The sequence below is a fragment of the Meriones unguiculatus genome, chromosome 1, assembly GCF_030254825.1.
Source record: "Meriones unguiculatus strain TT.TT164.6M chromosome 1, Bangor_MerUng_6.1, whole genome shotgun sequence".
Taxonomy (NCBI): Eukaryota; Metazoa; Chordata; class Mammalia; order Rodentia; family Muridae; genus Meriones; species Meriones unguiculatus.
In genome coordinates, this window is record NC_083349.1 from 59492625 (window position 1) to 59520621 (window position 27997).

At 55.3% G+C, this 27997-nt stretch overlaps 2 protein-coding genes across 9 annotated transcripts; one reads left to right on the plus strand and one right to left on the minus strand.

Annotated features, from left to right (window-relative positions):
• Window positions 1–33: 33 nt before the first annotated feature.
• Window positions 34–9431, plus strand: Lzts2 (leucine zipper tumor suppressor 2). Its single transcript, XM_021649807.2, is given in 6 exon segments — window positions 34–324; window positions 3990–4439; window positions 5732–5832; window positions 5834–6392; window positions 7099–7356; window positions 8144–9431. Coding segments are annotated over 5 exon segments (2001 nt in total). The 5' UTR covers window positions 34–324; window positions 3990–4031; the 3' UTR covers window positions 8819–9431.
• Window positions 9255–27995, minus strand: Pdzd7 (PDZ domain containing 7). 8 transcript variants are annotated; one of them, XM_060390382.1, is made up of 18 exons: window positions 27887–27995; window positions 26907–27498; window positions 25781–26254; window positions 21685–21825; window positions 21293–21467; window positions 20718–20894; window positions 20318–20465; window positions 19138–19198; window positions 18377–18772; window positions 17694–17891; window positions 15744–15794; window positions 15134–15309; window positions 12683–12774; window positions 12468–12559; window positions 12251–12322; window positions 10993–11577; window positions 10653–10753; window positions 9255–10274 (listed from the first exon to the last, which is right to left on the minus strand). In XM_060390382.1, the coding sequence occupies exons 3-18, from the start codon at window positions 26004–26006 to the stop codon at window positions 9918–9920; spliced, it is 3048 nt and encodes a 1015-aa protein (XP_060246365.1). In that variant the 5' UTR covers window positions 26007–26254; window positions 26907–27498; window positions 27887–27995; the 3' UTR covers window positions 9255–9917. The 8 variants fall into 8 exon arrangements, 7 of the variants coding, with proteins under 7 accessions (XP_060246365.1, XP_021505423.1, XP_060246372.1 ...); XM_021649748.2 differs by lacking the exon at window positions 27887–27995 and having other exon boundaries at window positions 25781–26152; window positions 26907–27800; XM_060390389.1 differs by lacking the exons at window positions 15134–15309; window positions 27887–27995 and having other exon boundaries at window positions 10993–11573; window positions 26907–27800.
• Between the last annotated feature and the right edge of the window lie 2 nt (window positions 27996–27997).

The window sequence follows — 27997 nt, forward strand, 5'->3', positions numbered from 1 at the left end:
TTTGTGACTATGAGGTAAGAAGTTGTCTGAGTGGCTGAATAAGGCCACTTTCAGGGTTGGGAGACTAACGAGTATTTTAAGATTGCGACTGGATGCGAAAGACCGCTGTGCACTTCCACATGCATCAAACACCAAGTCTTCTCTGAGGCGGCCTGAAGGATTATGGAATGAAGGAATATGGAACCACGTGATGAATGAGACTGTGATTGTGGCTGCCTGAGACGGAATGTGGGAAAGGTCGTGTGGGTGTTAAGACTGTTTTCGAGAGGGTAAAAATATTTGTGACTCTGATAAAGGCACTGGGATGGCTGCTGCCGAGTCGGTGTAGGTTTGAACTGTTCCTTCTTAGGAATACTGGGAGCCGGGTACCCCCTCTTTGAGCCGCGACCTTTCTCATAGCAACTGATCCCGAGGTTAGGCTGGGGAGCCTGGAGCCATGCCAGGGACAAGCCCGGGCTCGTAGCCTGAAGGCGCAGTGCTGGAAAGGGAGTGAGTGGGATTGGTGGGGGTCTTTAGGTGGCGGTGGTGGTTGGGGGGGGGGGGGAGATGATAAGTTTCTGGAAGAGGCCGCCAGGTGGCGCCGCTCCTGAAAAATCCAAGTGTGTGACCTCCAGCCTGCTGGGGGTGGGACAGACAGCCACCGAGCCAGTCCCTCAACTTGTGCCCGGGAGCCGGCAATCGGAGAGGGACGGCTGACCCTCGGCCTCCCCTTAGACCGGGAAGCTGGAGACTGGGGAGGGAAGCTTTTCCTGGAGAAGGGGAGGGGGAGGGGCGCGCGCCGCGCCTCGGCTCTTTGTGCTGGAACAATGACCAGCTGCCGCCGACCCTTGGGCCCCGGCTGGGAAAGACGATGACCCGCTCGAGTCTCGAGCTCCACCAGCCTCCCAACACACACGCAGTCGCGGGGCCTCTCTGGGAGAGATCCTGGTCGCCGCCTTGCAGCCCCTACGTGCGCCCTGGCGGGCACGCGTGACGTGGGTTGTTTGCGCGTGTCCGCGCCCCGGGGCGGGGACGCCCCTCGGACCCCTCCCCCGTTCCGAGCGCACCGCCCACTGGTGCCGGGCGGGGGCTGGCCAGGGCCGGGGGCGCCGGCTAGGCGGAGGCGGGGCCGGGCCGGGCCGGGCTGGGCAGCTCAGAGTGGCCGCGCGCGGGCTGGAGCGAGCGGCGCGCCTGTGGAGTGCTGGGGCGGCCCGGGACTGAGCATGGAGCAGCGCGGCGGAGGTGAGGGGTCCAGGGCTGAGGGTGCCCCAACTCCTAAGCGATGTGGTCCGGTGGGGAGGTGGCATTTCACAGACGCTCCCCAGTTCATGGCAGGAGTGGGCTCTTTTGGGTGGGCCGGGGGACTCCGGGCTTTCCGTCTCGGAATGGGAACTCGTGATCCCAGACTGGATCCCGCTTGACTGGTCTTTGGAGTTGGAGTGTGTGTTGAGGGGACTTTCCCTAACTCTCCAACCCCCAATCCTGAGGTCAGAGAGTTGGGACGTGGGCCAGACTCACCTCAGGCCCTTGCGCGGCCCCATACTCCAGAACCCTCAGCCCACTCGGGGGCTGGGGGGCCCCAAAGGTCAGGGAGTCCTGGGGAGGTCCAGGGGTTTCTTTTTCCCACAACCACGAACGCATTTCTCAAAATGGAGCCGCTTGCCCCTCCTTCTCTCTTGGGCCTCAAGAGCGGGAGCTGGGCTGGCTAGGCCTGGCTTTCCAGACGCCTGGTCCTCAGAGCCCAGCTTCATGCTCCTCTGGCTTTAGGGGCCTTTGCCTGCGTAGCTTCAGCGACCCTGACTCACGGGTCTGCCTCTAGCTCCTCGTGTCTGGGCCTCTTGTCTTCTTTGTCTCTTGACTTCTGGGCCCTGGCCCTGGCCCTGGCCCTTCCTTCTGGATCTCACTTTGTGTGTACCCTGGAGTGCAGAAGTATAAACAGGAGTGCCAGCCCTTTCCCATGCTTCTCTCCATACTGTGGAGCCATCTCTATCCCTGGCCGGACCTTGTGGGCGCAGCCTCAGCTCCTAGACCTACAGAGAAGTATGTGACTGCTTCTCATACCCATTTCACTTACTGCTGTAGCTGCCAGCAGCTCCTCCCTCAGGCTGGATCCTATGATTCTCTGCGTCTTAACACTTGGGGTCACTTAGTGGAGAGCAGGATAGGAAGACCAGGTGGGGGGCAAGAGGGTCAGATACTGTTGAGTTCATCTTTAACTCTTAAGTTTAAAATTAAAAAGTTTTTAGGGAGGGGCTTCCATGCCCCCAGGTCCCAACCCTTCCCAGAAATGCTCAAACAGATTTCTCCAAATGTGCTTTCACACACCTTCCTGTTCACACCCTTGTATAAAAGACACAAATGTTGGTGTAACTGGCAGAAATGAATATGTTCTGTAGAGAACGTAGACTGTGTCTCTCAATCTATGAGAGGCTTGAAATGATGGGCCCCAAAGAAATGAGGGTTTCCCTTGGAGTTTCATGCTGAGCGAAGAAAAGGGCTTCTTGAGGCTGGGTGACTGAAACTTTCTTCGCATAGACAATGACCCCAACTTTGGTGATACTTAAATAAAAACTAACATGTGGACAGACTGGTACATCTATCCAAGCATTCAGAGTCCGAAGATTAATTCGTTACTTACACAGAAATAACTTTGTGTGCTTCCTAAGTTACAAAACTCCGACTCTTGTAAATATAAGAATTCACACAGCCAGGGTGGCGGTGACACACACACACACACAGCATTCTGGAGGCAGAGGCAGGCAGATCTCTGAGTTCAAGGCCAGCCTGGTGTACAGAGTTCCAGGACAGCCAGGGTTACATAGAGAAACCCTGTCTCGGAAAAAAGAAAGAATTCACAGATACATCTGGACAAGGTGGCACAAGGTTAGAATCCCAGCGCTCTGAAAAGCTGTGGCGGGAGGATCCATGACCCTGAGGCCTGCCTGTGGTATATAGCACAACCCTGTTTGTTTTAGCCATGTCTTCCCACATCACACACACACACACACACGTATGTGAATGCACTGACATCCGTCTAAATCCACATCAACACACACCCACAAGTAAATGCGCACGCTCTTCTCGTGGAATCCTCTGTCCACTTCTTGGCCCCTGCTCCACATGATGACTTCAGCAGATGCCTAGGTCTTGGTCATCAGCAGCCTTGGGCCTGGGAGGGAGTTCCGGGTGCGGGCTTGCTGTCCTTTCCAGGAAGGAGCAGGGCCAGCAGAGGTGGGGCCATCTTTCCAGTGGTGTAATGGGCTCCTGCTCAAACTCCACAGGGGTTATTCTGAAGATCAGCTAAAGTGGGAGGGTTTGCAAAGGTTGTCAAGGACAGAGGGCCTCTGCAGGCTTCTAGCTCCGAGTGGGTGGCAGAAGCAAGCGAGGGGTTGTCGTGGAAACAAGCATAGCCTACGTCAGCCTGTGGGAGGTGGGAGACCCCCAGAGGGCACCTGTGGATTTGGAAGACCTGCAAGGTTTCCTGTTTGGCCAGCTCCACCCTTGCCGCCTCTGTGTCTGGGAGAAACTGAGGCCTAGCAGGAGGAGGCTGGACACTGCCTGGCTTTGGCTCTTTGTTCCCTAATTACCATCTGAGTTGCTGAGAGCATTCCTGACGCGTCCTCTGCCCTAAGGGCCCGGTAATGAGGCCACCTGTCCCAGGAGAGTAGGGACCTGGCAGTTAGCTACTCTGGGCCGTTGAGTCTTGGCCTTTATTAGGGATGCTTGTTTGGGCTGCAGCTGGGTCTTCCCTGGCAAGAAACCCTGCATAACCTCTTAGGTCTCCCATTCCTTCATCATCTCTGGTTGAAATTATTCTTTAGCCTTGCCCAGGCTAGAGTTGGGTAGTGGTCTGAGGCCCAGAGGAAATTGAGGTTCATTCCAGTACTCGGAGGGGAAGCCTTCTTACTATGTGGGGAGTGTTCTGGCTAAAGGAGAGGGGGTCAGGAGAAGGCCTGCAGGGGGAGGGTGCTCAAAGTGCAGGGACTCTGACACCAATGCCCTGCTCACAGGTTGCCCCGGAGGCCCCTGGCCAGGCCTGAGCCTCTGCCACCATGGCCATTGTGCACACTCTGCCATTGCCACTGGAACCCGTACGTGAGACAGCCACTGCCCCACAAGCTCCAGCAATGGGTAGTGTGAGCAGTCTTATCTCAGGCCGGCCCTGTCCCGGGGGACCTGCCCCTCCACGCCACCATGGTGCCCCTGGGCCCACCCTCTTCCGCCAGCAGGACGGGCTGCTGCGGGGTGGCTGCGAGGCACAGGAACCGCTCTGCCCAGCTGCGCCACCCAGGAAGGCTGTCCCGTGCGCCAGCTTTACCTATGTCAATGAGGACTTCCGGACAGAGTCACCGCCCAGCCCAAGCAGCGATGCTGAAGATCCCCGAGATCAGCGGGCACACAATGCCCACCTTCGTGGGCCCCCACCAAAGCTCGTCCCCGTCTCTGGAAAGCTGGAGAAGGTAAGAGCAGCCTTGGGGAGTATCTGGGAGGAATCAGGCCCCCTTAGGCAAGCTGGAATTTAGAAGCACTATAGAGTGAAGAATGTGGGCTCCGTCTCATCTTTCATCCTGGCTTGGGGAATAATATCTGAGCCCCATTTTCTGCCTTTTTGTTTGTTTGTTTGGTTTTCCTAGATAGTGTCTCTCTGTGTAACCATTAACTTGCTCTGTAGACCCAGCTGACCTCAAACTTACAGATAAGTGCCTGCCTCTGCCTCCCAAGTGCTGGCATCAAAGTCATGCACCACCTCTGCTAGGCTCATTTTCTTTGTTCTATAGTTAAGTTCTGTAGGCTCCTGTTAGAATTAACACTTACTGTAGGAACCAGCACCCTCAGATGAACAATATAGTACTTGCCTAAAAATTTTTTTTTTTTTTGAGACTGGCTTTTTCTGCATAGCCCTGGCTGCTCTGGAACTTACCATGTAGACCATTCTAGCCTTGAACTTACAGAGATCCACCTGCTTCTGCCTCCTAGGTGCTGGGGTCAAAGGTGTGCTCCACCATATCCAGCCTCCTTTCTTCGATCATTATCACACAGATGTGTGTCTTTGGGCAAAGCCTTTTGACCTCACTGGGCCCCTGATCCTCACTTTTGAAGAAGAGGGTATCATTTTGCTTACGTGGCTATTGTAATGATTAAAAATGAGCATTTTCGATTATGTAACGTAAGTGGCCCTTTAAGAGGCCTGCTGCTGGTGGGAGCAGTTGCTTTTCATGTATAGAGGTAAGACAGGCAGGTTGCAGGGTTTTGAAAGGTCGGGGTTTGGGGCTCAAGGAGATAGGCTACATGGGTAAAATGCTTGCTGCACAAACAGGAGGACCTGAGTTCGGATCCCCAGCACCTGTGTAAAAAGCTGGGTATTGTGGCCCAGGACTAGAATCGCAACACTAGTGGGGCAGAGACAGATCCCAGGGGCTTGCTGGAAAGTAACTGGGAAGGTTCCTGACACTGACATCTGGCCTTCCCACACGGGCACACCAGTGTACGCTAGCACGCATACATGACTAATGTTTTGAAAGATCAAGAAAGCAAGTTGGGTGTGGTACACCTGTAGTCCCACTTCTTGAAAGGGTGAATCCTTGTGTTGCAGGCCAACTTGGGGGGTGCCTAGTGAGTGAGCTCAGGCCAAGAGAGTAAAAACCCTGTCTCAAAAGTACAACAAAAGTAAATTTTTTTTTTTTTTTTTTTAAAAAAAAGGAAAGGGATTGGGGAAGATCACACTCATGTCTCACGTGGTACCTCATTTCAGAACATGGAGAAAATCCTGATCCGGCCAACAGCCTTCAAGCCAGTGCTACCCAAACCTCGGGGGGCACCACCCCTGCCTGGCTTCCTGGGTCCTCGAGCTGCAGCTATCTGGGAGCCAGGGCAGCCTGACACAGCTGTTTGGGGGGCCAGCCTCCTCCTCCTCTTCCTCCTCTTCCTCCTCTGCTGCTGACAAACCCTTGGCACTGAGTGGCTGGGCCAGTGGCTGCCCATCGGGAACGCTGTCAGACTCTGGCCGAAATTCTTTGTCCAGCTTGCCCACCTACAGCACCGGAGGTGCTGAGCCGACCACCAGCTCCCCAGGCGGGCACCTGCCCTCCCACGGCCCTGGCCGAGGGGCACTGCCTGGTCCAGCCCGAGGGGTCCCTACTGGGCCCTCCCATTCGGACAGTGGCCGTTCCTCCTCCAGCAAAAGCACAGGTTCTCTGGGGGGCCGTGTAGCTGGGGGGCTCTTGGGCAGTGGTGCCCGGGCCTCCCCTGGCGGCAGTTCAGGTGGAGACCACTCTCCGCCCCCTCCGCCCCCACCTCCCCCTTCGGATGAGGCCTTGCTACACTGTGTCCTGGAAGGGAAGCTTCGAGACCGAGAGGCAGAGCTACAGCAGCTGCGGGACAGTATGGATGAGAGTGAGGCAACCGTGTGTCAGGTGCGGCCAGAGGCAGTCCTGGGGTGGTGTGGCTGGACACCCGGAATCCTAGGAACAGTGCAGGGAGCATTGCTGTTGGGGAGGGAGAGGAGAGAGACTCGGGGTGTGACACCTCCAACGTTTTTCAGCTTAACTTTCAAAGCGATAAGGAGGCAGGACATGTGACTTGAATCTAGCACTGGCTCATAGGATCCGTTAGACTTGAGCAAGTTACTTTTTTTTTTTTTTTAAGATTTACTTGTTATATATATATATATATATATATATATATATATATGAATACAGTGTTCTGCCTGCACGTACACCTGCACACCAGAAGAGGGCACCAGACCTCATGATAGATGGTTGTGAGCCACCACGTGGTTGCTGGGAATTGGACTCAGGACCTTTGGAAGAGCAGCCAGTGCTCTTAACCTCTGAGCCATCTCTCCAGCCCCTTGAGCAAGTTACTTAACTTCACCAAGCCCCAGTTTCCCTGTGTAAATGGAGATAGTTCGGACTCCCTAGGGGGTTATGAGGATTAAATAAGGCGAAAGCTATAAAATGCTTAGAATAATGCCGTATAAGTGCTTGCTTTTACTGTTGTCATAATTTTCTGGATTCATGGGCTCCTCGGCCCGGGCAGGGAGCCACCCAAGCAGGAGAGGCTAGTGCTCGGGATCTGGTGGGGGACCCTGTACAATTCTAGGGTGCTTGCTTTCCCTAGGCATTTGGGGCCCGGCAGCGGCACTGGCCACGAGAGCGAGAGGACTGTGCGGCCCCGGCGCAGCAGGCCACACAGCGCGTGCAGCGCGCCCAACAGCTGCTGCAACTGCAGGTGTTCCAGCTGCAGCAGGAGAAGCGCCAGCTGCAGGATGACTTCGCACAGCTGCTGCAGGAGCGAGAGCAGCTGGAGCGCCGCTGCGCTACCTTTGAGCGGGAGCAGCGGGAGCTTGGGCCGCGGCTGGAGGAGACCAAATGGGAGGTATGCAGGACAGGCACGGCGCAGGCTGGAGCGGTCACACTAGGACACACTGCAGAGGTAGCCAGGGTAGCACTCCAGAGGGTCTGGAGTTGTGTTCCTGGGTTGGGGGTTTCCTTGGGCCTCTGTGTTGGATCTCGCTGTTTGGTACCCATGTAGCTAGTGGCATTTTCTTCCCTGTTGGGTGGATATTGTTAATGCCTCCATTTCATGAATGAGGACCCGAGCTGGAGACTAGAATCAAACGAATAGTGGCTGGGCTGAGATACGAACCCAGGCCATGTGGTTGGCTGGTTGGTTGGTTTTCCCACATAGGGTTTCTTTGTGTAGCCTTGGCTGTCCTGGTTCATTTTGTAGACCAGGCCTCAGAGATCCGCCTGCCTCTGCCTCCTAAGTGCTGGGATTACAGGTGTGCGCCACCGCACCTGGCTGGCAGTTTGTTTTGATGCCCGCTCTTGCCTAAGATACTTGCTTTCACCTGGACATACGGGCATTACCCAGGACTTCCCCGCTCCACTCTGCCGTACCTGCCGCCACCATCTCCAGGCTTAGGCCGTGCTTAAACAGCGTATGGTAGAGGGATACCAGTGTTGAAGGGGAAAGGTCTGGGTCTCTGTTCTTTCACCCCTTATTAGAAGCAAAGCCATGGGTGTGTCACAGGGCTCGCCGCCTGTTGTGTTTCCGTGTGTAAAATAATGAGACAGCATCTCCTTGAATACGAAGCGTGGTGCCCAGTGCCCAACACCCAGAGAGTCCTCACCGTGTTTTCCTCACCACTTTCCACCCACAGGTGTGCCAAAAGTCAGGCGAGATCTCCCTGCTGAAGCAGCAGCTGAAGGAATCTCAGGCAGAGCTGGTACAGAAGGGCAGTGAGCTGGTGGCGCTGCGGGTGGCCCTGCGGGAGGCCCGGGCTGCTTTGCGGGTCAGTGAAGGCCGTGCCAGGGGCCTACAGGAGGCAGCCCGGGCCCGGGAGTTGGAGCTGGAAACCTGCTCCCAGGAGCTACAGCGTTACCGCCAGGAGGCCGATCGGCTCCGGGAGAAGGCTGGCCATTTGGATGCTGAAGCAGCGGGCCTCCGGGAGCCCCCTGCCACCACCGACCCATTCCTCCTGGCAGAGAGTGACGAGGCTAAGGTGCAGCGGGCAGCAGCCGGGGCAGGGGGCAGCCTGCGGGCTCAGGTGGAGCGGCTGCGCCGGGAGCTGCAGCGGGAGCAGCGGCGAGGGGATGAGCAGCGGGACAGCTTTGAGGGGGAGCGGCTGGCCTGGCAGGCGGAGAAAGAGCAGGTGATCCGCTACCAGAAGCAGCTGCAGCACAACTACATCCAGATGTGCCGGCGGAACAGGCAGCTGGAGCAGGAACTGCAGCAGCTGAGCCTGGAGCTGGAGGCCCGAGAGCTTGCTGACTTGGGCCTGGCTGAGCCAGCCCCTTGCATCTGTCTGGAGGAGATCACTGCCACCGAAATCTAGGGCATCATAAGGGGTTCAAGCCACGGGACCACCTGGGTCCCAGGATCCGCTGAGTGCTCCAGGTCTCAGAGCCAAAGGGCCTCTGCCAAGCATTCAGGTGGCCCTATGACTTGGGGGGAGCAAGCTCAGACCCCTGAAGTTCCATTTCGCTGTCGCTACTCTGCCATTTCACTCCCCAGCTGCCAGTGCCACTGCCAGCCCTGTTAACCCCAGATGTTTGCCAGCCCACTCCAGCTGGATAGAGAAAGGGACTACCCGTCTCCACACTCTACCTGCCCGAAGCCAGAGAGAGCCAGATGGCATCAGCTGCTCCAGATGTGCCTCCTGTCCTCAACATGCCCACGTGGAGGGACAGGGCTAGGAATGGGGTCTGACCCCCACGTCCCAGCTCTGCAAGCCTCACCTGAGCTGAGGGGGCTGAAGTCAGACCAAAGGAAGAACTCAGCAATGTCTTGTTTATTTGTGTTTGTGACCAAGCAGCCCTTCCTAATTCCAGGTTTATGGCCCTCATTTTCACTTGTATATTTTTCACACTGTAAATTTCTTGTACAAACCCAAAGAAAAAAATTTAAAAAAAAAAAGTTTTTAAAAAAACATGATGGATAAAGAACGACAGGGGAATTTGTTTGACATCTGTCCCCTCTGCTTGCTGCTCCTCACCTACCTCTCATGGAGTCCTTAGGGTGCTGGGAGGACTAACCCAGTAGAATCAGGGGATCCACAACATGAGTCTTAATGAGGTTTGAGGAACTAGAAAAGCCTGCCATGCTGCTCTTCACTGCTTGAGGCTGGGGGATGGATGCAGCAGCCTCCTTGAGGACTCAGAGTTTAAACTGTTGAGAGTCCAGGGAGCCAGGGGCATCATAAACCTCTTACAGGTCTGGAGTTTCTCTGTCCCATCACTGGGAAGCACTCCAGGATTAGGGACTGCAAATGACACAACTTGTCCACTATCACCTTGTCCTTGGACACCCAGCTTATCTTGAAAGGCCAGAGAGCCTTTTTGAGTGGATCAGAGCACCAGTGTGGCATCTTGGCTTCCAGGCAGATAGGACAGGTGCCTATGCGTGAAACCCAGAGGCAGCAGTGGGACTTGAGGTCAGTGGGAAGGCTCATGCAGATCCTTGGGAATAGGGGAGCCTTTAGGGGTACTTTGAGGAGCCTGAAGGGCTGAGTTGAGGGCGTGCTGTAGTTGTCCAGCCTCAGTGGGAGGTAGGTGGGTGGGAATCGGAGTATCATCAGTGGGTCCACAGGCAGAGAAACTGTCAGCAGGAAGGCTCTGGTCCTTAACCACTGAGAGGTCAGAAGATAAGGGCAGCGGGCCGGGGACCCTGACCACAAGTTCCATGGGTTCCCGAGCCTTGTTTCGATAGGCGCTGCGGATAGTGTCCACAGCTCGCTGGTGGGTCACCTGCTCCAGGCTTTCTCCATCCACTGCCACCAGCTCAAAGCCAGCCTGGCATGGAGATGGAATACTCAGCCCTCACGTCATTCCCACCCACCACCCAACCTGAAGGCAGGGCCTTTCACCTCCACTAGCTAGGACACTCCTACCCCATCTGGGTGCTGGAAATGGACAATAGGACTTTTGTGCCTGGAGCCGTTGGGGGCAGGGTGGGGCACAGACAATGGCCCTTTGTCCCTTGGGACTTGAGATGGAACAGGATGGGCCATTCTCAGGCCCAGGCTAGCATGAGGGGACAGATTCTTCTCTAGGCCTGACCTCTGTACCCTCCTACGACCTGGTCTGAACATGCCTGGCTAGAAGTGTGGGACAACCCTGGGCCCTGCTGTACTTCAGCCCTGGGCTAGGGAGGCCGGGTGCTTCACCCACCTGCAGGGCCCCACAGAGGAAGGCTGCACCTCCTGGAAAGATCTTCTCTATCTTCACCATGGGCTGCACCTTAGACTCGATGCCCCCAGAAATGCTGATGCCTGGGTAAGATCCAAAGCACAGTGACAGCCTTACCCCAAACCTTGAGCTCCGGGGAGATGCATAGAACCCCATTCCCAAATCCAGCCCTTGTCTCCTCACCTCTGGCTTCTGCCTCAAGTCTCAACCTCCAAACAGATTCTCCAACTATCTACCTTAGTACTAAGATTCCTTTCCTGGCTCACCAACCTCCCTCAAACCCAGGAGTCCACCCCGCTTAACTGGTGCTACCTGGACTCACCCAAAGACTGCTTCATCTTGGATAGCGTCACTGTCCTCAGCTCCCCAGCGGAAGCGTTCCTGGTTGCTTCCTCCGCTGTCCCACCAATTCCATTCTCCAGGGGCCCTTGCCGGGCTTCCACCTTGGCCACCTGCCCATCCAGAGGTCGTGGAAGCAAGGGCCTTGCCTTCCGAGGCCTGTGGTAACGCCCGTTGGCTGTGGTGGCGGTAGTGACCTGTGCCGGGGAAGGGGAGCGCCTGCGCCCAGGGGCCTTGCCCCGACCTTGACTGCGGCTGCGGCTGCGGCTTTGGGCTGGGGTCTGGTTCTGGTTCTGCTGAGGGTCCTCTCGGCTTGGGGGTTCTGTCAGTAGCCAGTTAGGCCTGGGGGGCCGGGGCGCCACAGGAGGCGGTTGCGGAGGAGGTGCGCATGCCCGGCGAGGAGAGAAGGCATCAACTGGCACATCTTGGAGAGGAGGGATTCCTTTGTGGTGGTGTCGAGGGGCAGAGGCACTGAGGGAGACCTTAAGGCCCCCAAGCCTCTCCCTCATCTCTCCATCGTCAATCTCCGAGCCGTCCACTGGCAGCAAGTAGAAGCCTCCACGACTGTCTGGGGAATAGAGTCAAGGTTCACTTGCTCTTCCTGACCATCCATCCCAGAGGATCTTTCCAGACCCTGGTTTTTACTGTTGTCTGCAGGATACCCCAAGTGTGTGCAAACAAGGCTTGGATTTGCTCAGGTCCAATGTATAGCGCCCCTCTGCAAAGGGACACTGGAGCAGGTGGATAAACCAAACTATTATTAATAGTATTGAGCTATTATTAATAGTATCCTAGTACTCTGCATTGCAATGCAATTCTACTTTGGCATAGCCAAGAGACCAGATTTTTTTTTATTTTGATTTTGTTTGTTTGGATTTTTTTTTGTTTGTTTGTTTGTTTTTTTGAGACAGCGTTTCTCTGTGTAGCCTTGGCTGTCCTGGACTCGCTTTGTAGACCAGGCTGGCCTCGAACTCATAGAGATCCGCCAGCCTCTGCCTCCTCAAGTGCTGGGATAACAGGCATGCGCCACCACGCCCGGCCTGAGAGACCAGATTTTTAAATGTGTAGCTTTACAATGTCCTATACAGGTATGAGTGAATGAGAGAGCAATGGCCCAGAGGACAGGGCTTTCCTTCCTGAGAACAGTGACCCTGCTCAGAGGCAAGGTTGGAAGGCCTGTTCTCCCTGTTCCAATGTCCCCGGGGTTGTCCCCTTTCCCCAGGTTCTGGACTCTGACTGACCAGGCACAGGGGTGATGAGGTGACGCTTGGGTGGCGTGTCTTGCCTGGTAGGTCTCAAAGCAGAAGGTCGCACTGGTTGGAGAAGAGAGCAGGTCAGGGGCCAGCCACCCCTGCCAGGCTCCCAGATAGGCCTGCCAATGGGCCTGTGCCACCCTCTGCTCCCCCCCACACACACACACTGGAGCTCAGGAGCCAGAAGTCCTGCCCAGCTGCTGACCTGCCCTGCTCTTGAGAGCCTCGTAAGCCTCCAGCTCCGCCGGCATCACCATGCTGTCGAAGCGGCCGAGGTCTGTGGGGGCCACCACACTCCTGGGGGAGGGCAGGGATGTGGGGCAAGCAGGGCTTGGTTTCAGGGCTGCGGACATGGAGGGACCACAGCCCTAGGGTCACTGGGGCTTCTTGTCCCTCCCTCTCCCTCAAGCCCCTCCCAACCTGATGTCCCTCAGCAGCAGCAGCTTCTCGGGCCTGTCCAGAATGGCCAGCAGGGGCCGCACCAGGTCCTCCACTCCACCCTCGTGGACATACTGCGTATAGAGACAACACAGGTCAGACAGCCCCAGCAACTTTTCAGCTGTGTGGGGAAACACCAGGGCACACAGGGACCTCACTTTAAGACAGGGTCACCCTATCCAAGGTCCACAAGGTGGTATTGTCAAATGACCTTGTGGTTGCCTGTGGTGACCAGCAGGTCTGTAACAAATAGCAACAGCAATAATGACATCTGGACAGGTAACTTTCTGGGTGTTTTATAAGCAGTCTCTCATTTGGCAGCCACTTTGAGGTGATTCCTGTTTTACAGAGAAGAAACTGAGGCTCAGGGAGAATTTGCTTAAAGCCACACAGATAATGAAATATGAGGAAAGGCCGGCACCCAAGACATCCAGCTCTTGCTCGCTCTGGTGCAGAGAAATAACGCACAGGGGCCAGACTTTCCCCCACCCCCTTTCCCAGGCTAAACACTGGGCTGTGGTCCTGGTTGTCCCCACCCTTTATTCAGAGTGGTGACCTTGGAGAAGGGGTGGGTCCACAGCCTCCCTACTCTGTACCCTTCTGCCTGGCACTGCCTGGATGTCACCAGCCCGGATGCCACACCCCACGGACTCTAGAGAACTGAATAGTGGGAGTCAAGTTACTTTGGCTGCACACCGCCCCCTGGTGGTGAAAGGGAGGCAGCTTCAGAGAGACCCAGGGACAGTTAATTCCTGTGGACATAGACCCAGAAATAGGGGCACAAGTCAATCATCAATAAATATTTTGGAGTAGACAAAAAAGTATGTGTGCTTGTGTTCCCTAAACTACACATGATTATAGGGACTCACATCAACAATTCGCTGCCATATATGGGCGTGTCTCTCAAGTCCACACACCCAAATTCAGCACCTACTGTTAGACCCTGGGTGGCAAAAGAGACACAGTGATAATAAGACCTTCTTCCAAATCCTTGGGGACTCTAGCGGGAATAGGGACAGATGAGCCTCATATGGCAGTCAACCGTAAACCATTGCAATGGAGCAATGTGGGTTTCAGAGAAGGGCGAAGGCTCAGAATGGATGTCTGGGAAGCAGAGAGCACTCCACCAACTCTTCTAGAGTGGATGCGAGGAGCGGTGTGGGAGCTGGGAGGAGCGTGTTCTGAGGGCATGCAGAACAGGGAGAAAGCAAAGGTCTAAGTGCTGTCAAAGGCCCGTGAAGACCCTCCTGCAGGGCTGCACAGGTTAAGTACTAGGGGGCCAGCCGCCCCTAACGCCATGCAGCTCATAATTGATCTCAGTGGGGTAGAAGCCCTGGAAAACCCCAGGAAATCTGGGGTTGGCAGGTTGTAGTGTCACACCAGGGAAGTCTCAGAATTTGGAAGAAACAAGAAAAACTTATACTCTCTTCTGCCTCATGAGGGAAGTGTGAATGAATCAGTAAGAGAGGTGGAAGGATGGCTCCCAGGAGGGAGGGAAGCCTGGGGTCAGGACATCACATCATGACCACTAGGGAGAGCTGCCTGTCCCTCAGGCTCCATTTCAGAAGGTGTAGGGTGGGAGCGCTGGGACCTGTGGGCCGTAGGTGGAGCCTACAGGGTGAAATGAAGAGGACAGGGAATGGAGGGAGGTGGGAAAGGTGCTGGTGAAAGATGCAGACACAGAGCCCCTCCTAGTGGCCAGAACTCAGGTTGCAGGCTCGCAGGACCTAGAACAACCCCATAGACATGCCAATGTACACACACACAGAACAACACACACACAGCCCCATCATGCACCGGGTGAAGGAAGAGCAACAGCTGACTTTGTGGAACTGCTCAGCTTGCCCACAGTGTGTATGCTCCCCATAGGAAGCCACCACAGGGCCCCTGGGGTGCCTGAGACAGGCTGAGAGGGAAGGAATTTACAGTGCTCCTGGAGGGGTGAGCAGCGCCCTGCAGCCTCCTCAACACTAAGGCTCCAGGAAGTCCTCCAGAACTGACTCCCTCCTGGGACTGGTTGAAGAGAAAGGAAATAGACTAGTGTGGGTATTGGGGGAGGGTTGAGATGGGAGCAAAGGATAACCTACTTGGGAAACAGGAACAGGCCCTTGGCATAAGGCTGCCCCTGCTGGCTGTCCCAGGAATGGAAAGAGAGATGGAGACAAGACTGGGGACAAGAGAGGGCACAAGGTTGCCTACAAGGATTTTCCCTCCTGTTTGTCACCCATCTTCCTTCTTCTCCTCTGAGAAGCCTTCCCAGATCTCCTGGATTTCAGACTTTCACAGTGCTCTGTAGCACTGGGGGGATTTAGACTCCAGTTATTGTCTCTCTCCTTCCTGCCTGGGAGCCTTTGGCCTACCAGAAACAAGCCCAGGTACTGGTCAGTGCACAGTAGCCTGCAATGAGGGACCAGGCCCCGGGCAGAGACTTACTCGGGAGCAGTGGCGAGTTACTGCTAGGACCTCATCGTTGGTCAGCAGCCGCCGCGCCAGGTCCTGAATGAGGGGCCGTCGACTTTCCCAGGCCTGCACCTGCTCATCTACACTGGGCACCTGGCCAGAGGGGCTTCCAGACCTGGCAGAGAGCAGGGCCCGGCCCCTCTCCTGGTCTGTAGGGCAGGGGCAAGAGGGTGGTGAGGGTGACAGGAGCTGTTAGGGTAGAGTTTCTCTTGGCAGAGGTGACGCACTGAAGAGGCCAGCTGAGGGACAGAGGCTCGATGGACAGCATCCCACTGTGCCCCTGTTCCCCAACAGGGTTTCTCCCTAACAGAGTGCCATTAGCGGAGAGCCAGCTCCTCAGTCACTGTCATACTAATCTGTCCCCCTCGCCCCCGAATTCCTTTAGGGATACCATCATAAGCCCTCTTCTCTGCCCCCTATCCTTCTTAGTAAGCTAGCCAAGTTCTCCGCCTGACTCCATAGGCTCAGCTCTAAATGAGTCTAGTTCAAAGCCACTAAGCTGACAGTTTGGTTTTCCGCACCCCACCTGCTGCTTTACAGTGTGGGGGGGACTGCAGGGAGGGGCTTGGGATACTGCATTTACCACGTCTCAGTCTCCAGGTGACAAACTTCTGCACAGGCCCCACGCTCCCTGCTGTAAAGAGGAAAGAGGTTCAGGTCAGCTAGATCAGGAGGTCCAGTTAGAAATAGTCAGGGATAGGGACAAGAGCTCTTGAGAGCTTTCAAGGTCATACTCAGCCAGGGACTTCACTCACTGTGAGGGTGGGGGCCAGTGAGGGCTGTAGATCAGAGGAGGAGGCAGGATGAACACTGATGACGGAGGTTTATGTGGAAATGTAGGAAGAGAAGAACCCCAAGGACAGAGCTGCATGGTACCTACCTTTGAGAGACAGAGGGAGAAAGAGGAGCCTTGGAAGGAGAGAGGATTGGCCAGAGAGGCAGGCTGAGAACCATGAGGAAACAGCAACCTGGTAAAGGCGAGAGGAGAGAGGAGTGAGGACAGGGGCCGGCAGCACAGCATTGATTTGGAGAGATGTCTCTTTCACTGGACTGTCACCCTGAGGCCTCCAGACACATCCAGCTTTTCATCCTCTGCCTGCCTCCACATAGCAGTGTTCACTCCCGCTTCTGGACGCAGCAGCACCCTGCTTGTCTCCTGAGTGACCCCTCCATTCTCAGCCCATGCATGCTGGCTGGCCACGCGGCCCAGGGTCAGCAGCGAAATCCCCGGTCTGTCACGCTGTCACGACCGGCTCCTGCCTTGTCTTTCTCTCACACCACAATGGTTTGCTCAGCATGACAGGTGGCCCCAGGAGGCTGTGAGAGCCCTGCCTGACCCCTTCAGCTGCAACTGTTTAAAAATATCCGTGTAGGCCAGGTGTGGTGGCACATGCCTTTAGTCCCAGCACTTGGGAGGTGGACACAGGCAGATATATAAGGGGTCGAGGCCAGCCTGGACTACAAAATGAGATGACAAACAAAAAATAAAAAAATAATAATAAAACAAAGAAAAACAACAACTCCCTGTCCCCAGGGTTGCTAAGGAATGGTGGCCACCTCACCTCCATGCTGGCAAAGCCTTCTGAGGTCAAGGCACAGGCTTGACAGAGACACGTCTGCTGGCATTGTCTGACCCTCAGACAGGCTCAAGTCAGTGGCTGAGCCTAGAGACACACTTTAGGCTGGCTGGACTTGAGCTTCCGTCCCATGCGTCTGTGAGTCTTAACTCATCTCTGAGCCTCAACAGGGTTGCTTGGCGGTCACCTTGTGAAGGGCCTTAGGAAAGCTCACCTGGGGCCGGGGCTGGGAGCCAGTGACAGAAGACTTGTCTAGCATGTCTGAGGTCTTAAGGTTCAGTCATGATATCATCATGACTAACTGTGTGTGTTTCTGTTATATGAGCCCTGATGGAGAAGTGGCTTTCCTCGGGGATAGCTCTAGAACTGTATTGGCCTGTGGTGCCCTGGAAGGAGGATGTGAAGCCAGGGTTCCTAGCAAAGGTGCCACCACTCCCAAGAGTATGTGACTCCAAACAGCTTGGTCACTTCTTGCTGTGCCTTGAGTCTATCTATCACTTTACATTTCTGGAAGAAAAAAAAAAGGGAAGATGACAGGATGACAGTGGCCACCCCATTTTCAGAGCACCTTCTGGGAGTTAGACAAAGCACTGACTTATATTTGCTATTTCACTTATTCTCTCTGTGCCTAAAGAAATGGGTTTCAAGCTGGGTGGTGGTGGCTCACGCCTTTAATCCCAGCACTAGGGAGGCAGAGGTAGGAGGATCTTTATGAGTTCGAGTCCAGCCATTCTACAGATAAAGCTCCAGGACAGCCAAGGCTGCACAGAGAACCCTGTCTCAAAAAAAATGAAGAAGAAAAAGGAGGAGGAGGAGAAGGAGGAGAAGGAGGAGAAGGAGGAGGAGGGGAAGGAGGAGAAATGGGCTTTAACCTTTTTGTTTTACGTGTGAGGGTGAGTGGTGGGATCTGGGGGTAGATTTCAACCTGAACCTGCCAGATGGGTTCCAGCACCTACCTTTCTCCAGGTCCAGGCGAGGGCGGACTTTGGTGGGGCTCCTGATGTCCAGTGTCCAGGCCTCTCTGTGACCATCCCCTGCTGGCCTCCCCTGCCGCCCTCCCTTGAAGAAGAGGTTCATCAGCGTCTTGGAGCGCTGCAAGGCCCCCTTTTCCCCAGGGGATCCTGGCTTCTCCTTCTTCCTCTGCTTCTTCTCCTCTGTAGATAGGAGGGAGCCCCCGGGGGGGCTGGAGGGTGGGCAGAAGAGAAGGAGGGGACAGGGGTGGGGATAGGAAAGGGCAGAGAGAGGGAGAGGAGGCAGAAGGGATCGGCAGCCATTCCAGAGTGGGAGTGGATGGGGTCTTCTTGCTGCCTTCCACCTCTCCCCTACCACACAGCTCTAGGGATGTAGGGAGTCTGGTATGTATCTGTAACTGAACAGGCCTGAGCATCCCAGCCTGGAGAAATTGGAGTTGGGGGTGGTTTGGGGCCCAGGGCTTACCAGTTTGGGGGCTGGGATTGGGGTGGGTTTGGGGCCCAGGCCTGTTTAGTGAACTGAAGCCTAGAGCAGGCTATTCTGGGGCTGGACCTGGGACCTGGCCTAGGCCCTTGGACCAAAGCAGATTTGGGATTGCTCCTTGGAGTGTGAGGCAGGCTTTGTTTGGACTAGGGCCTGTGTGGAAAGTGGCACTCCCACAACATACCCCACAGGGTCAAGTGGCTCTGGGATCGAGTGATGGGAGGCCTGGGTCGGCTGAGGGCCAGCAGCAGAGCAGTCTTGGGGGACTCCGAAAGTGCAGAATCAAGGCGTCGGGTAGAAGAGGGGGCGTCAGAGCGGATGGCTGTGTCTCTGAGGATGACAGTTGGCCGGACGCTGCACCAAGTTTCCACACGGCTGCCCATATCAGGCTCAGTCTGCATGGCTGTGTCTGCTCGCCCCCAGCTTGGGCCATGGCCAGTGGGCTCCTCAGGCCCCAGGCAGACATCCATTCGGTCAGAGGGCAGTGAGCCTGAGCTGCAGGGGGCACTGGAGGCATAGGAGGAGACGCTGGAACCACTCTCGGAGGCCAGGGACAGCTGCTGAAGCACCCCATTACTCACTGCAAAGGAGAGGAGGCAGAGTATCTCAGGGGTCTGCTCTCTTCCCTTGGGGCCCAGCCATGCTCACAGACTACCCTTGGGCTTTGGGGTGGAAGAAGAAACCCAGGGTTATTAGTGGAGGTCAGAGCTGCCAGCGGCTTGGATTGCCATCAGGGAGGCCCTGGGAAGCCATTTCTCTCCTCATCCACTGGGATTTGAGGCCTAGAAGACCCTGGCATTGACTCTGGAAATCCTCAGTGAAGGTTAGAAGCAGCTCTGGGATTTGAGAAGATCCTGAGGGCATCCTGGTTCCCCAACCCCCACCACAGTGAGCCCAGCCCCACCCTTGGGCCTTAGCTCTTCCTTTTCATCTCTCCAGACTTACACCTATCCAGCCAGCAGTACTCAGAAACCATCTCCTTATAGGCAGGGTACCGGCCAGTCTCCTGGAAAAGACATGGTGGGCATCAGAGGAGCAGGTAGGAAGTTGGGAGACATGGGACAAGGGGATAGGGGTAAACATTGCAGCTCTGTTCCTTTCCACGAAGTCCATTGGGCCTGCTTTCTTTTCTTTTCTTACTTTTTCCTCTTTTTTTTTTTTTTTTTTTTTTGGTTGTTGTTGTTTTTTGAGACAGGGTTTCTCTGTGTAGCCTTGGCTGTCCTAGACTCACTTTGCAGACCAAGTTGGCTTCAAACTCACACAGATCCACCTGCCTCTGCCTCTCAGAGTGCTGGGATAACAGGCATGTGCCACCACGACCGGCTCCAGACCCACTTTCTAAACATGCCAATTCCCTTTGTGGCTCAGGCCTTTGCCCTCAGCTCGTCACATGACTTGATTCATTCGTTTTTGGCTGTCACTGCTCAGTGACTGTCCTCTTGCCTTGTTTACTAGACCCTTCTTCAGTTATCCCACTTTCCTGTTAATTTCCTGGCAGCGTTTGTCAAAATCTGACGGTTGCTGTCCCCTGGGATCAGAGAGGCCCTCTTGGTCTGTCCTGATCTCTGTGCACCCCAGCACCTGGCCTTGTAGGTGCTCAAAAATAGGGTTGAACAGCTGGGCAGGGTGGCTCAGACCTGGGATTCTAGCGCTTAGGAATCTGAGGCGGGAGGATCTAGAGTCTGATGTAGCCAGCCATGGCTGCTTAGGAAAAGCCAACCTGGGCTACATAGTGAAATTCTCCAGCAACAATAACAACAACACACACACAGAGAAAGAGAAAGAGAAAGGGATCCCTACAACCCAGGCCTGGCACACAGCTATAACTCCTACCCCATTCATTAGTCCTTCGCCTTCAGGCCTTCCAAAGAGGCCTTGCCAAAGAGGAGTTACTATGCTAGAAATATGGGAAGCCAGGCCAGGCTACTGACCAGCCAAGCAACTGACTGGTAGCAGTTTGAGTCTCAGTTCCCTCTTTTGCCAAACGGGCATGAGAGTTCCTGCTCTGTCTTCCGTGTGGCTGTGGAATGGACACAAGCGGCAGAGCAGGAGCGAGGGCGTCTTGAGGGGTTCCCCCCGCCCCCCCCCGCCTGGCCCCCCTCTGCTCCCATGTAGTCTGGCCCACCTTGATGGTCAACATGATGTGCGTCTGCCCCTTCAGCACCTCCACGGCCTGGCTATGGCTGATGTCATCGAACCTGACCCCATTGGCCGCCAGGACCTGGTCGCCCACCTTGATGCCGTTCTCCTCAGCCAGCCCACCACGGTCCACTCTGGGGACAGATGGGTGTGGGTCGGTAAGACCCTGGCCTGCCTCCCTCGCACCCAGACCCCTTCACTTGGCTATGGGAGTGCCCACCTACATCCCTTGGCCCCTTCTGTTGACAACACCCCAGGCCTTCCTGAAGGGGCCCTCGTTTTGACAGGAGTTGGCCAGGCCTCGTGCGTTGATCCATCCCCAAACTCCACTTCCCGCGCTGCTCCCGGCTCGGTACCCCATTGTTCCCTCTGACCCCAGCACTCACTTGGACACATAGATGCCCAGGCCAAACTCCTTGCCCCCGCGGATGTTGAAGCCCAGGCAGAAGTCGTCGGAGGTTGTGTAGAGGTGGACGATGCGCCGCGCGCCGTCCTCCGAGCTGCGGTCCGACGGCGTCGAGCCGCACTTCTCCACCACCAGCCTCCGGTTCACCACGTCCACCCTGCCACGGCACAACACGCCCTGACCCAGCCCCTCCAGGAGCACCCAGCCTAAAAGCCCCGGCAACGGACTGGGGGAAAGGTGACTCCCTTGGGGAGCGGGCGGAGCGTCTCCCGGCAGACTTCAGCGGAATATAGGTTTCATCAAACCTATGAAACAATCCGAACCACAACGTGCTGAGGCCCGTCTCCCTTTTCTGTCTTGTTTTAGGTGCTGGGGGTGGCTCCCGAGCGCCCCGCCATGGACTATGCTGAGCATCTGCTCTACCACTCTCTGCTCCCCCCAGCCCCATGGGGAGGTGCCCAGAGGATTGCATGGCTCGGCTGAGTGCTGGAGGGCAGAGCCGCTGGGCAGGGGCGGGGGCGACAGCAGGAGTTCCGGGTTCCAGGCGCTGCTCACCACGTGGTCTTCTCCTTGGAGAACTTGATGCCAGGCACGCGGCCCATGCGCCGCACCATCATGTGCAGGCAGCTGCTACTGGTCAACAGCCTCACGGCGCTGCCCATCGTGGTGCTTTCCAGACTCAGCCCGTTCACCTCCGTGATCTTGTCCCCCACACACAGGCCAGCCCGCTCTGCGCAGGAGCGGGGAAGGGTGAGCCCTCAAAGCGGGCTCCACGTGACCCTTGACACTGGGCTCTCTCCCCCAACCCGCTCACCAAGGGTGGGTTCTGCCTCCCATCACTTCCCGCCCTCTGAGCGGGTTCCTATCCTTGGCCACTCGGCTTTGCTACCCACTAAAAAAGGAAGGCACATCCCAAGCCATGCCCACCCCGAGGGACCCCTGCTCACCTGCGCTGCTCCCCTCCTCCACCTTGCTGACAAAGATGCCCAGGCCATGCTCAGAGCCACCCCTCACGCTGAAACCCAGTCTCCCAGAGGGACTCTTCTCCACCCGAACCGCGTGGATGATGTCGCTTTCATCGCTGTTGGCTGTGAGGATAAACACACAGGCGTGACCTCCACGTTAGCTCTGGCCGCAGAGCATGTGGGGTCCCCAGCTTGGTGTCGGCAGAGGCTAGGCTTCTGTGCAGAGCCACCCAGAGCATAGCATACTCAGGGCCCTAAATGGAGGTGATATACCAGTTCCCTCTGGGTGAGTCTGAGACTACAGCAGCTCGCCGACGATGTGGGCACAGGGTAGAACAGCCTTATTCATTCCTTTCTTTTCTGTTCTCTTTCTCCCTGCCCTCCACTGTGTGTGTGTGTGTGATGTTTTCTGAATTCTTATGTTCAGTGTCTGAAAATCTGCCGTTCTGAGAACCGAATGAGCAGAAAGGAAAGTTCAAGATTCCATTGTGGGGAGCCTGGGCTCTCAGCATCAACAAAATGAGCTCCAACTTCAAACAGCTGTGAAGGTATCCACGGAAGGAAGGCATTGGATGATCGGTGTAACTTAAAGGCAGAACCAAGTGTGCACAGGGGATTTAGACAGAGACAGACTTTTTTTTTTTTTTTTCTGAGACAGATGGTAAGCTTTCTATCTGGAGGCACGAAAACCGAAACTCGGTGCATCGGTGACCAGGACCTTATGGCAGAGCTGCAGAGGCCTCTCCCATCCCAAAGCCTCTGATTCTAGGGGCTGAGCTGATACACGACTATCTGAGGACAGAAACTCTAATCTATCATGCTGCCATGCGTCCCAAGAGCCCAGGGGCCAGGGATGAGGCCGAGGGGGCGTTTCTTCAGAGAAATGAGATGGGAGAGATTTGGACAGTGAAAAGAGAGGAGGTCAAGTGTGAGGCTCAGAGGTACCTGCTGGGTGGACAAGAGTGCTGTGCAAGCTGGTCCCACTGAAGAAAGAGAAATTTATTTTTCCTTCAGGCAAGGTTTACTCCAGAGGTGTTTGAGAGGGAGAAAACGTGCTTGCATGCACGCATGCACACATGCGCACACACGCACACATGCACACACGCTTCCATTTGGTCTATCATGTTACAATGTGTGGCCAGGAAGGATGGAACTGAACTCTCCCCAAGGACAGCCTGGACAGGGTGATACAGGACAAAGACAGAGGCCCTAGGAGCTCCTAACCGATTGTCATCATACAGTTTTCAGGCCCCATCAGTCTTAGCTAAAAAGCCGTTAGCTCCCTGTCCCCAGCCTACTTTATTCTCAATTCCTCCTTGGGGACCGCTATGCCCTGGGCCCTAAGGATGTCACATCTGAGCTTTTGTTTGTTTTAGTTCTTGCTTCTTCAAGACAGAGTCTCACTATGTAGCCCTGGCTGTCCTGGAACTCACTATGTAGTACCCTTGGCTGTGCCTCCTGAAGGCTGGGAGTAAAGGTGTGGGTCAGCACGCCCTGCCACATCCGAGCTTTGAGAACAGGATGGTGGGTTCTCCCAGGACGAAACCTTTTCTTCCTCACCTGACCTGACCCTCCCTGCAGCCCCCCATCATCTGCTTGCTTTTCATTCTCACACAGGAATTGAGTGTGCTCTATCAGCTATCAGCGGTTCCTGTGGGTTTTAGGGGAGCTCGAGGCTGCCTGGCCCTGCACAGCCCTCCAAGTCTGCCTCTGATCTTCCTGGCAGCCCTCTCCTCCATCAGTGGGCATCAGCCATTCTGACCTTCTGTGTGCCTCCTATGAGCTAGAAACTTTCCCCTCCTGTAATATCCTTACTTTGTCTTGGGGAACAGGGTTGGCGTCTGCCCTCATCCCTTCTCATTCTGGACATCTCTTTCTCAGAGAAGCTTGGACCAGGGCATGAGGTCAGAGTAGCCGGCACAGTGCCACTGGAAAACTTGTTAAAATGAGAGTCCTGGAGGCTCCCTGGCAGGCTGTGAGGATCAGGAACTCAGGGCAGCACTCCGCTGCCCTGAGCTTTGCTCCCAGCTCTTGTTATTTTGAGTTTGACAGTGTAGGCTGTGGTGACCTTGAGGAGACTATTGCCAGTGTGGGGTTGTGAGTGGGCTCTGCCTTGTCTGCTTAAAATTTTTGTTTGTTTTGGTTTTTATTTTAAATTTAAGAGCTAGCTACAGTAGCCCAGATATAAAATCTTATCACCTAGAACACTGGAGAAATTCAAGGTCAGCTGTAGTGAAACTTCATCTCAAAAGCAAACAAGCCAAGTACAGGGCCCACGTCTGTAGTCTCAAAACTCTGAAGCTGAGACAGGATTGCCACAGGTTTGAGATGGCTCTGGTCTACACAGCAAGTTCTGGGCTAGCCAATACTCCACATGTTTATCTTTAAAAGAAATAATCACAAAACCGATAAAAGTTTTTTTTGGTTTTGTTTTGTTTTGTTTTTCAAAATAAAAGAGCCAAACCACTCATTCCACAGCTTAAATCCTGTATGCCAATAAAATAAAACATGAAAACCCAGGCATATTGGCACACATTTTAATCCCAGCACTCTGGAGGCAGAGGCAGGTGATCTTTCAATTCAAGACCAGCCTGGTCTATATAGTGAGTTCCAGGACAGCCAGGACTACACAGAGAAACCTGTCTCAAAAGCAAACAACCAACCAACCAATCAAACAATGAAAGAGGGATGAGAGAGATGACTCAGCAGTGAAGAGCACTGGCTCCTTGTCCAAAGGACCCTGGTTCAATCCCCAGCACCCACATTGCATTTCATCACCATCTGTAATTCCCATTCCAGGGGATCTGACACCCTCATTCAGATATACACACAAGCAAAACAGACATACATAAAATAAAAATAAATAAATTTTAGGAAAGAAAGAGAGAGAAATAGAGAAAGAAAGGTTCATCTTTTCTGTCTCTGGAGATTTCTGCTTTTTGGTCAGAATGGCAGTGGTGACCTCAGCAGTGCCTTGAGCGGGGCCTATAATGGTCAGTGACAGTGGTGAGAAAGTGATGAGAAGGTGATAAGAAAGTGAGCATGCCTGCCATATCCTGAGCAGCATAGCCCACCCTTGACCAGCTGACCTTGGAAAGGGACAGAAACTCACGGTTGCCTCTGACGAAATACCAGACCTGAAAAGTCCAGTCTGGGATCCAGCCAGGGGAACCGTGTTGGCTAAGAAAGAGGAGAGGAGTTGGAGATACTTATCTGGTCCTGTCCACGAGAGCCCAGTCCCGCAGGGCCTCACTCCCCTCCTGGCATTCAAGGCTCTGCCTTGCTGGAAAACTCTTTGTCGCCTCACATCTGTCACTGTAGTTCAAGCACCTGTCCTATTATGCTTCATGCTTTTCATGTCTGACTTTCTGTGGCGGATAGCTGCCACCCCCTCCCCCACCAGCTGTTCTTATTTCTGTGTCTCTAAGTTTGATGATGCTGCACATTCCTCAAGGGTGAAAACTGATCTTCATCTCTCCAGGTCCCCTACAGGACCTAACCAGGGTAGATTCAGAATCCATGTGCAATGACACAGCACCAGGAGTCATATACAGACATTCTCTCCTAAGGACGCAGCTCTGGTGCTCACTCCCTGGCTCTCATTCCTCCTATTGGTACTCTCCCCAGCCTTTTCCTGAACATTTGCTGCTGTATCTTTAGGCCCCTCCCCCATACCCTGAAGCCTGGGCACTGATTCTCCACAGTTCAGCACAGTGCTGGCCACACAACTGATTGGTTGGTGGAAGATCTCCTTCCTGCTCCACTCTCTAAGGTACATGCAAATGGGTCCGGAGAAAGGCAGCGTTCCAGGGATGAAGGGGCTGATTCAGCAGCCTGCCAATGCATGTCTTTTCCTTAGATCATGGTTCCATCTCCAACTTCTGACTACTTTACAGCCTTGCCCGAAGTCCTAAAATATTGGCTGCAGGATAGGCAAGGGTAGATGAAAGATGATCCCCTTCCTTACGACTCCCGTCCCTTGAATTCCCCTAACCATACCAGTTCTGCCTAAGATCCTAATTGGTTCCTGTTGTCCTCAGTACTCCCCATCCAAGCCTTCCCTTGGCCCCACACCCACCTTCGATGGGGGAGTTGATGAGAATGACTCGGCCCATGGGTGACGAGGCTCGGATTCCGCGGGGGGGCCCATTCAGCAGGCGCTGCTGCTTCCTCAGCAGGTATCGTGTTGCTGTGGCGCCTGAGTCGCTGCCCAGGTGGCCTCGGGAGGAGAGGGAGCTCAGGGAGCCAGAGCTGAGTTCTCCTAGCCCCAGAGGGTCAAAGCCCACTGTAAAGCCACGTGCCATGGTGGTGAGGCTGCAGCAGAGCCCTACAGATCCACATGGGGTCTGCTAGTCCTCCAAGGGTCGGCTCTGGGTGTTCCAGGATCCCTGAGCTTTCTCTGCAGGGCTGGAGTAGGTGTGTCAGGAAAAAAAAAGTTTCTCTGGGCACCCTGTGGGTAAGACAGAGTAGCTGATTCCAGGGCACTAGAAGGAGAGGAATCTTTCTGATGCACCCTCACTCTGAATGCTTCTTAGGAGTGTGGGTTCCGAATCTGTGTAGGAAACACAGGGTTTGGGGGAGAAGTCTGAGCGCTGTCAGACTGCCCTGGTACGTCCTCACTGCCCCCAGCCTTGAGAACCCTGCCCTCTTATATCTTGGGGCCTCGCCTTTCTTGCCCTGGGGCCAGAGGAGATCCTCCCAGCTCAGCACCATCTTGGATTTTGGGAGCTATTTCTACAAGGCCATTGGGGAGCTCTCCTTCACCCCTCAGTGGCTGCTCTCAACTGAGTCATCTGCCCAGTCTCCGGTCCTCAGCTGAGGCTCAGAGAGCGGAGATGGGATTCCAGCAGGCTCTTGAACTTTAAACAGTGTGAGAAAAATGGGTGTCACGACAGTGTATTGCAGCATCTTTCCTAGGTATACGTAGATGGGTAGGGGCTAGCGTCCGGAGCTGGACTTCAGGACCTGGGACAGCTGCAGTCCCCACAGTCCCCAGGTGACCGCCAGGCTCCGGGCTGCAGCTGCGGTCTAAAATCGCTGCAAGACCCTATCCCATGACTGGGGGTTCTGCTGGAGAGAGTCCCCAGAAACCGCTAGTGCAAACCAGGGGCCACGCCCTCCAGAGCATCTCTGTGACCCGAAAAGCAGACTTTCCTCTCAGTAAGCCCTCCTGTTCCGCTACCCCCAGGACTCGGCCCTCTCACCTGCTCGCTTGTGCCTCCGCGCTCTCGTCGCCCGCTGCCGGGCGCGAGACACAGCACCAGCTAAGGACCCCGCCCACGCTCGGCGCGGCTGGGGGAATAGGGCAGGCCTGCCCTGTCCTGGGATCCTATTGGCTGCCGGGGCCGCCAGTTATTCTCTCGTGGCACCTTTGGTAGCTCGTCCGGGTTGTAGCTTCCTCACCTGCCTAATACCTTTGGGCTCTGCCCGCCCTAATTCTGAACCCCGCTGGTCGTTGGAACCTAGGGGTTAGCTCTGGAGCCCCCCCCCCCCGCACTGACGACTCGAATCCTGTCCTCTCCAGGCCATGCTAGCTTCCCCGGCTCATGAAATTGCCACCGCTTTCGTAGTCACTCCTGAGGTCTCTGGGAGAATGTCCCAAGCGAAAGAGCTGAACGTGAGCCTGAGAAGAGCAGGAACGAGTGCTGGGACCCGGGTGTGCAGCGGCCGTGTTCTGGGTGCTGACGGATGAGGGGTGCGTGTGTGATGCCTTCTTCACCTTCTGAGTCGAAAAAATGCTTCCCTGGGCACCCTGTCCTGGAAAGTCCGCAAGACAGAGCAGCCGATCCTGGAACACTAGCGGGAGAGGAATCTTTCTGTTGCGCCTGCTTGGATGCGGGCAGAGATCTCGGAAGACTCTGGCTGTGCACACCCCAGGGACTGGAGCTTCGGTCTGTGCACCGATAAGCGTTGGGGGCGCAGAGGAGCTGCTGGCACAGTGGAGCTGGGGGCTTGGGGTAAAGAGGGCTAGGGACACAGAAGAGGCACAGGCACCACAGGAATGTGGATGAGAAGGGATGCGAATGGTGAGGATCTGCAAGAGGAGCCCATAGGTTCTGGAGTAGCAGACTCCAGAACCCAAGCGGGCAGAAGCCATTGCCAAGGCAGCCAGCAAGTAAACAAGCAGTAACCCGAGTCCCTCCGGGCGGCGCACCATCCGAGGCCCGCCCTCCACGCCGCTTACCCGCGCCCTGTGCACCTAGACTGGGTGCTGCCGGGTCGGGAGCCTCCCGAGGCAAGCCAAGGGACTGCAAGCGAAGGAGGACAGTGGGGCGGCTCCTCCTCCCTTCCCCCC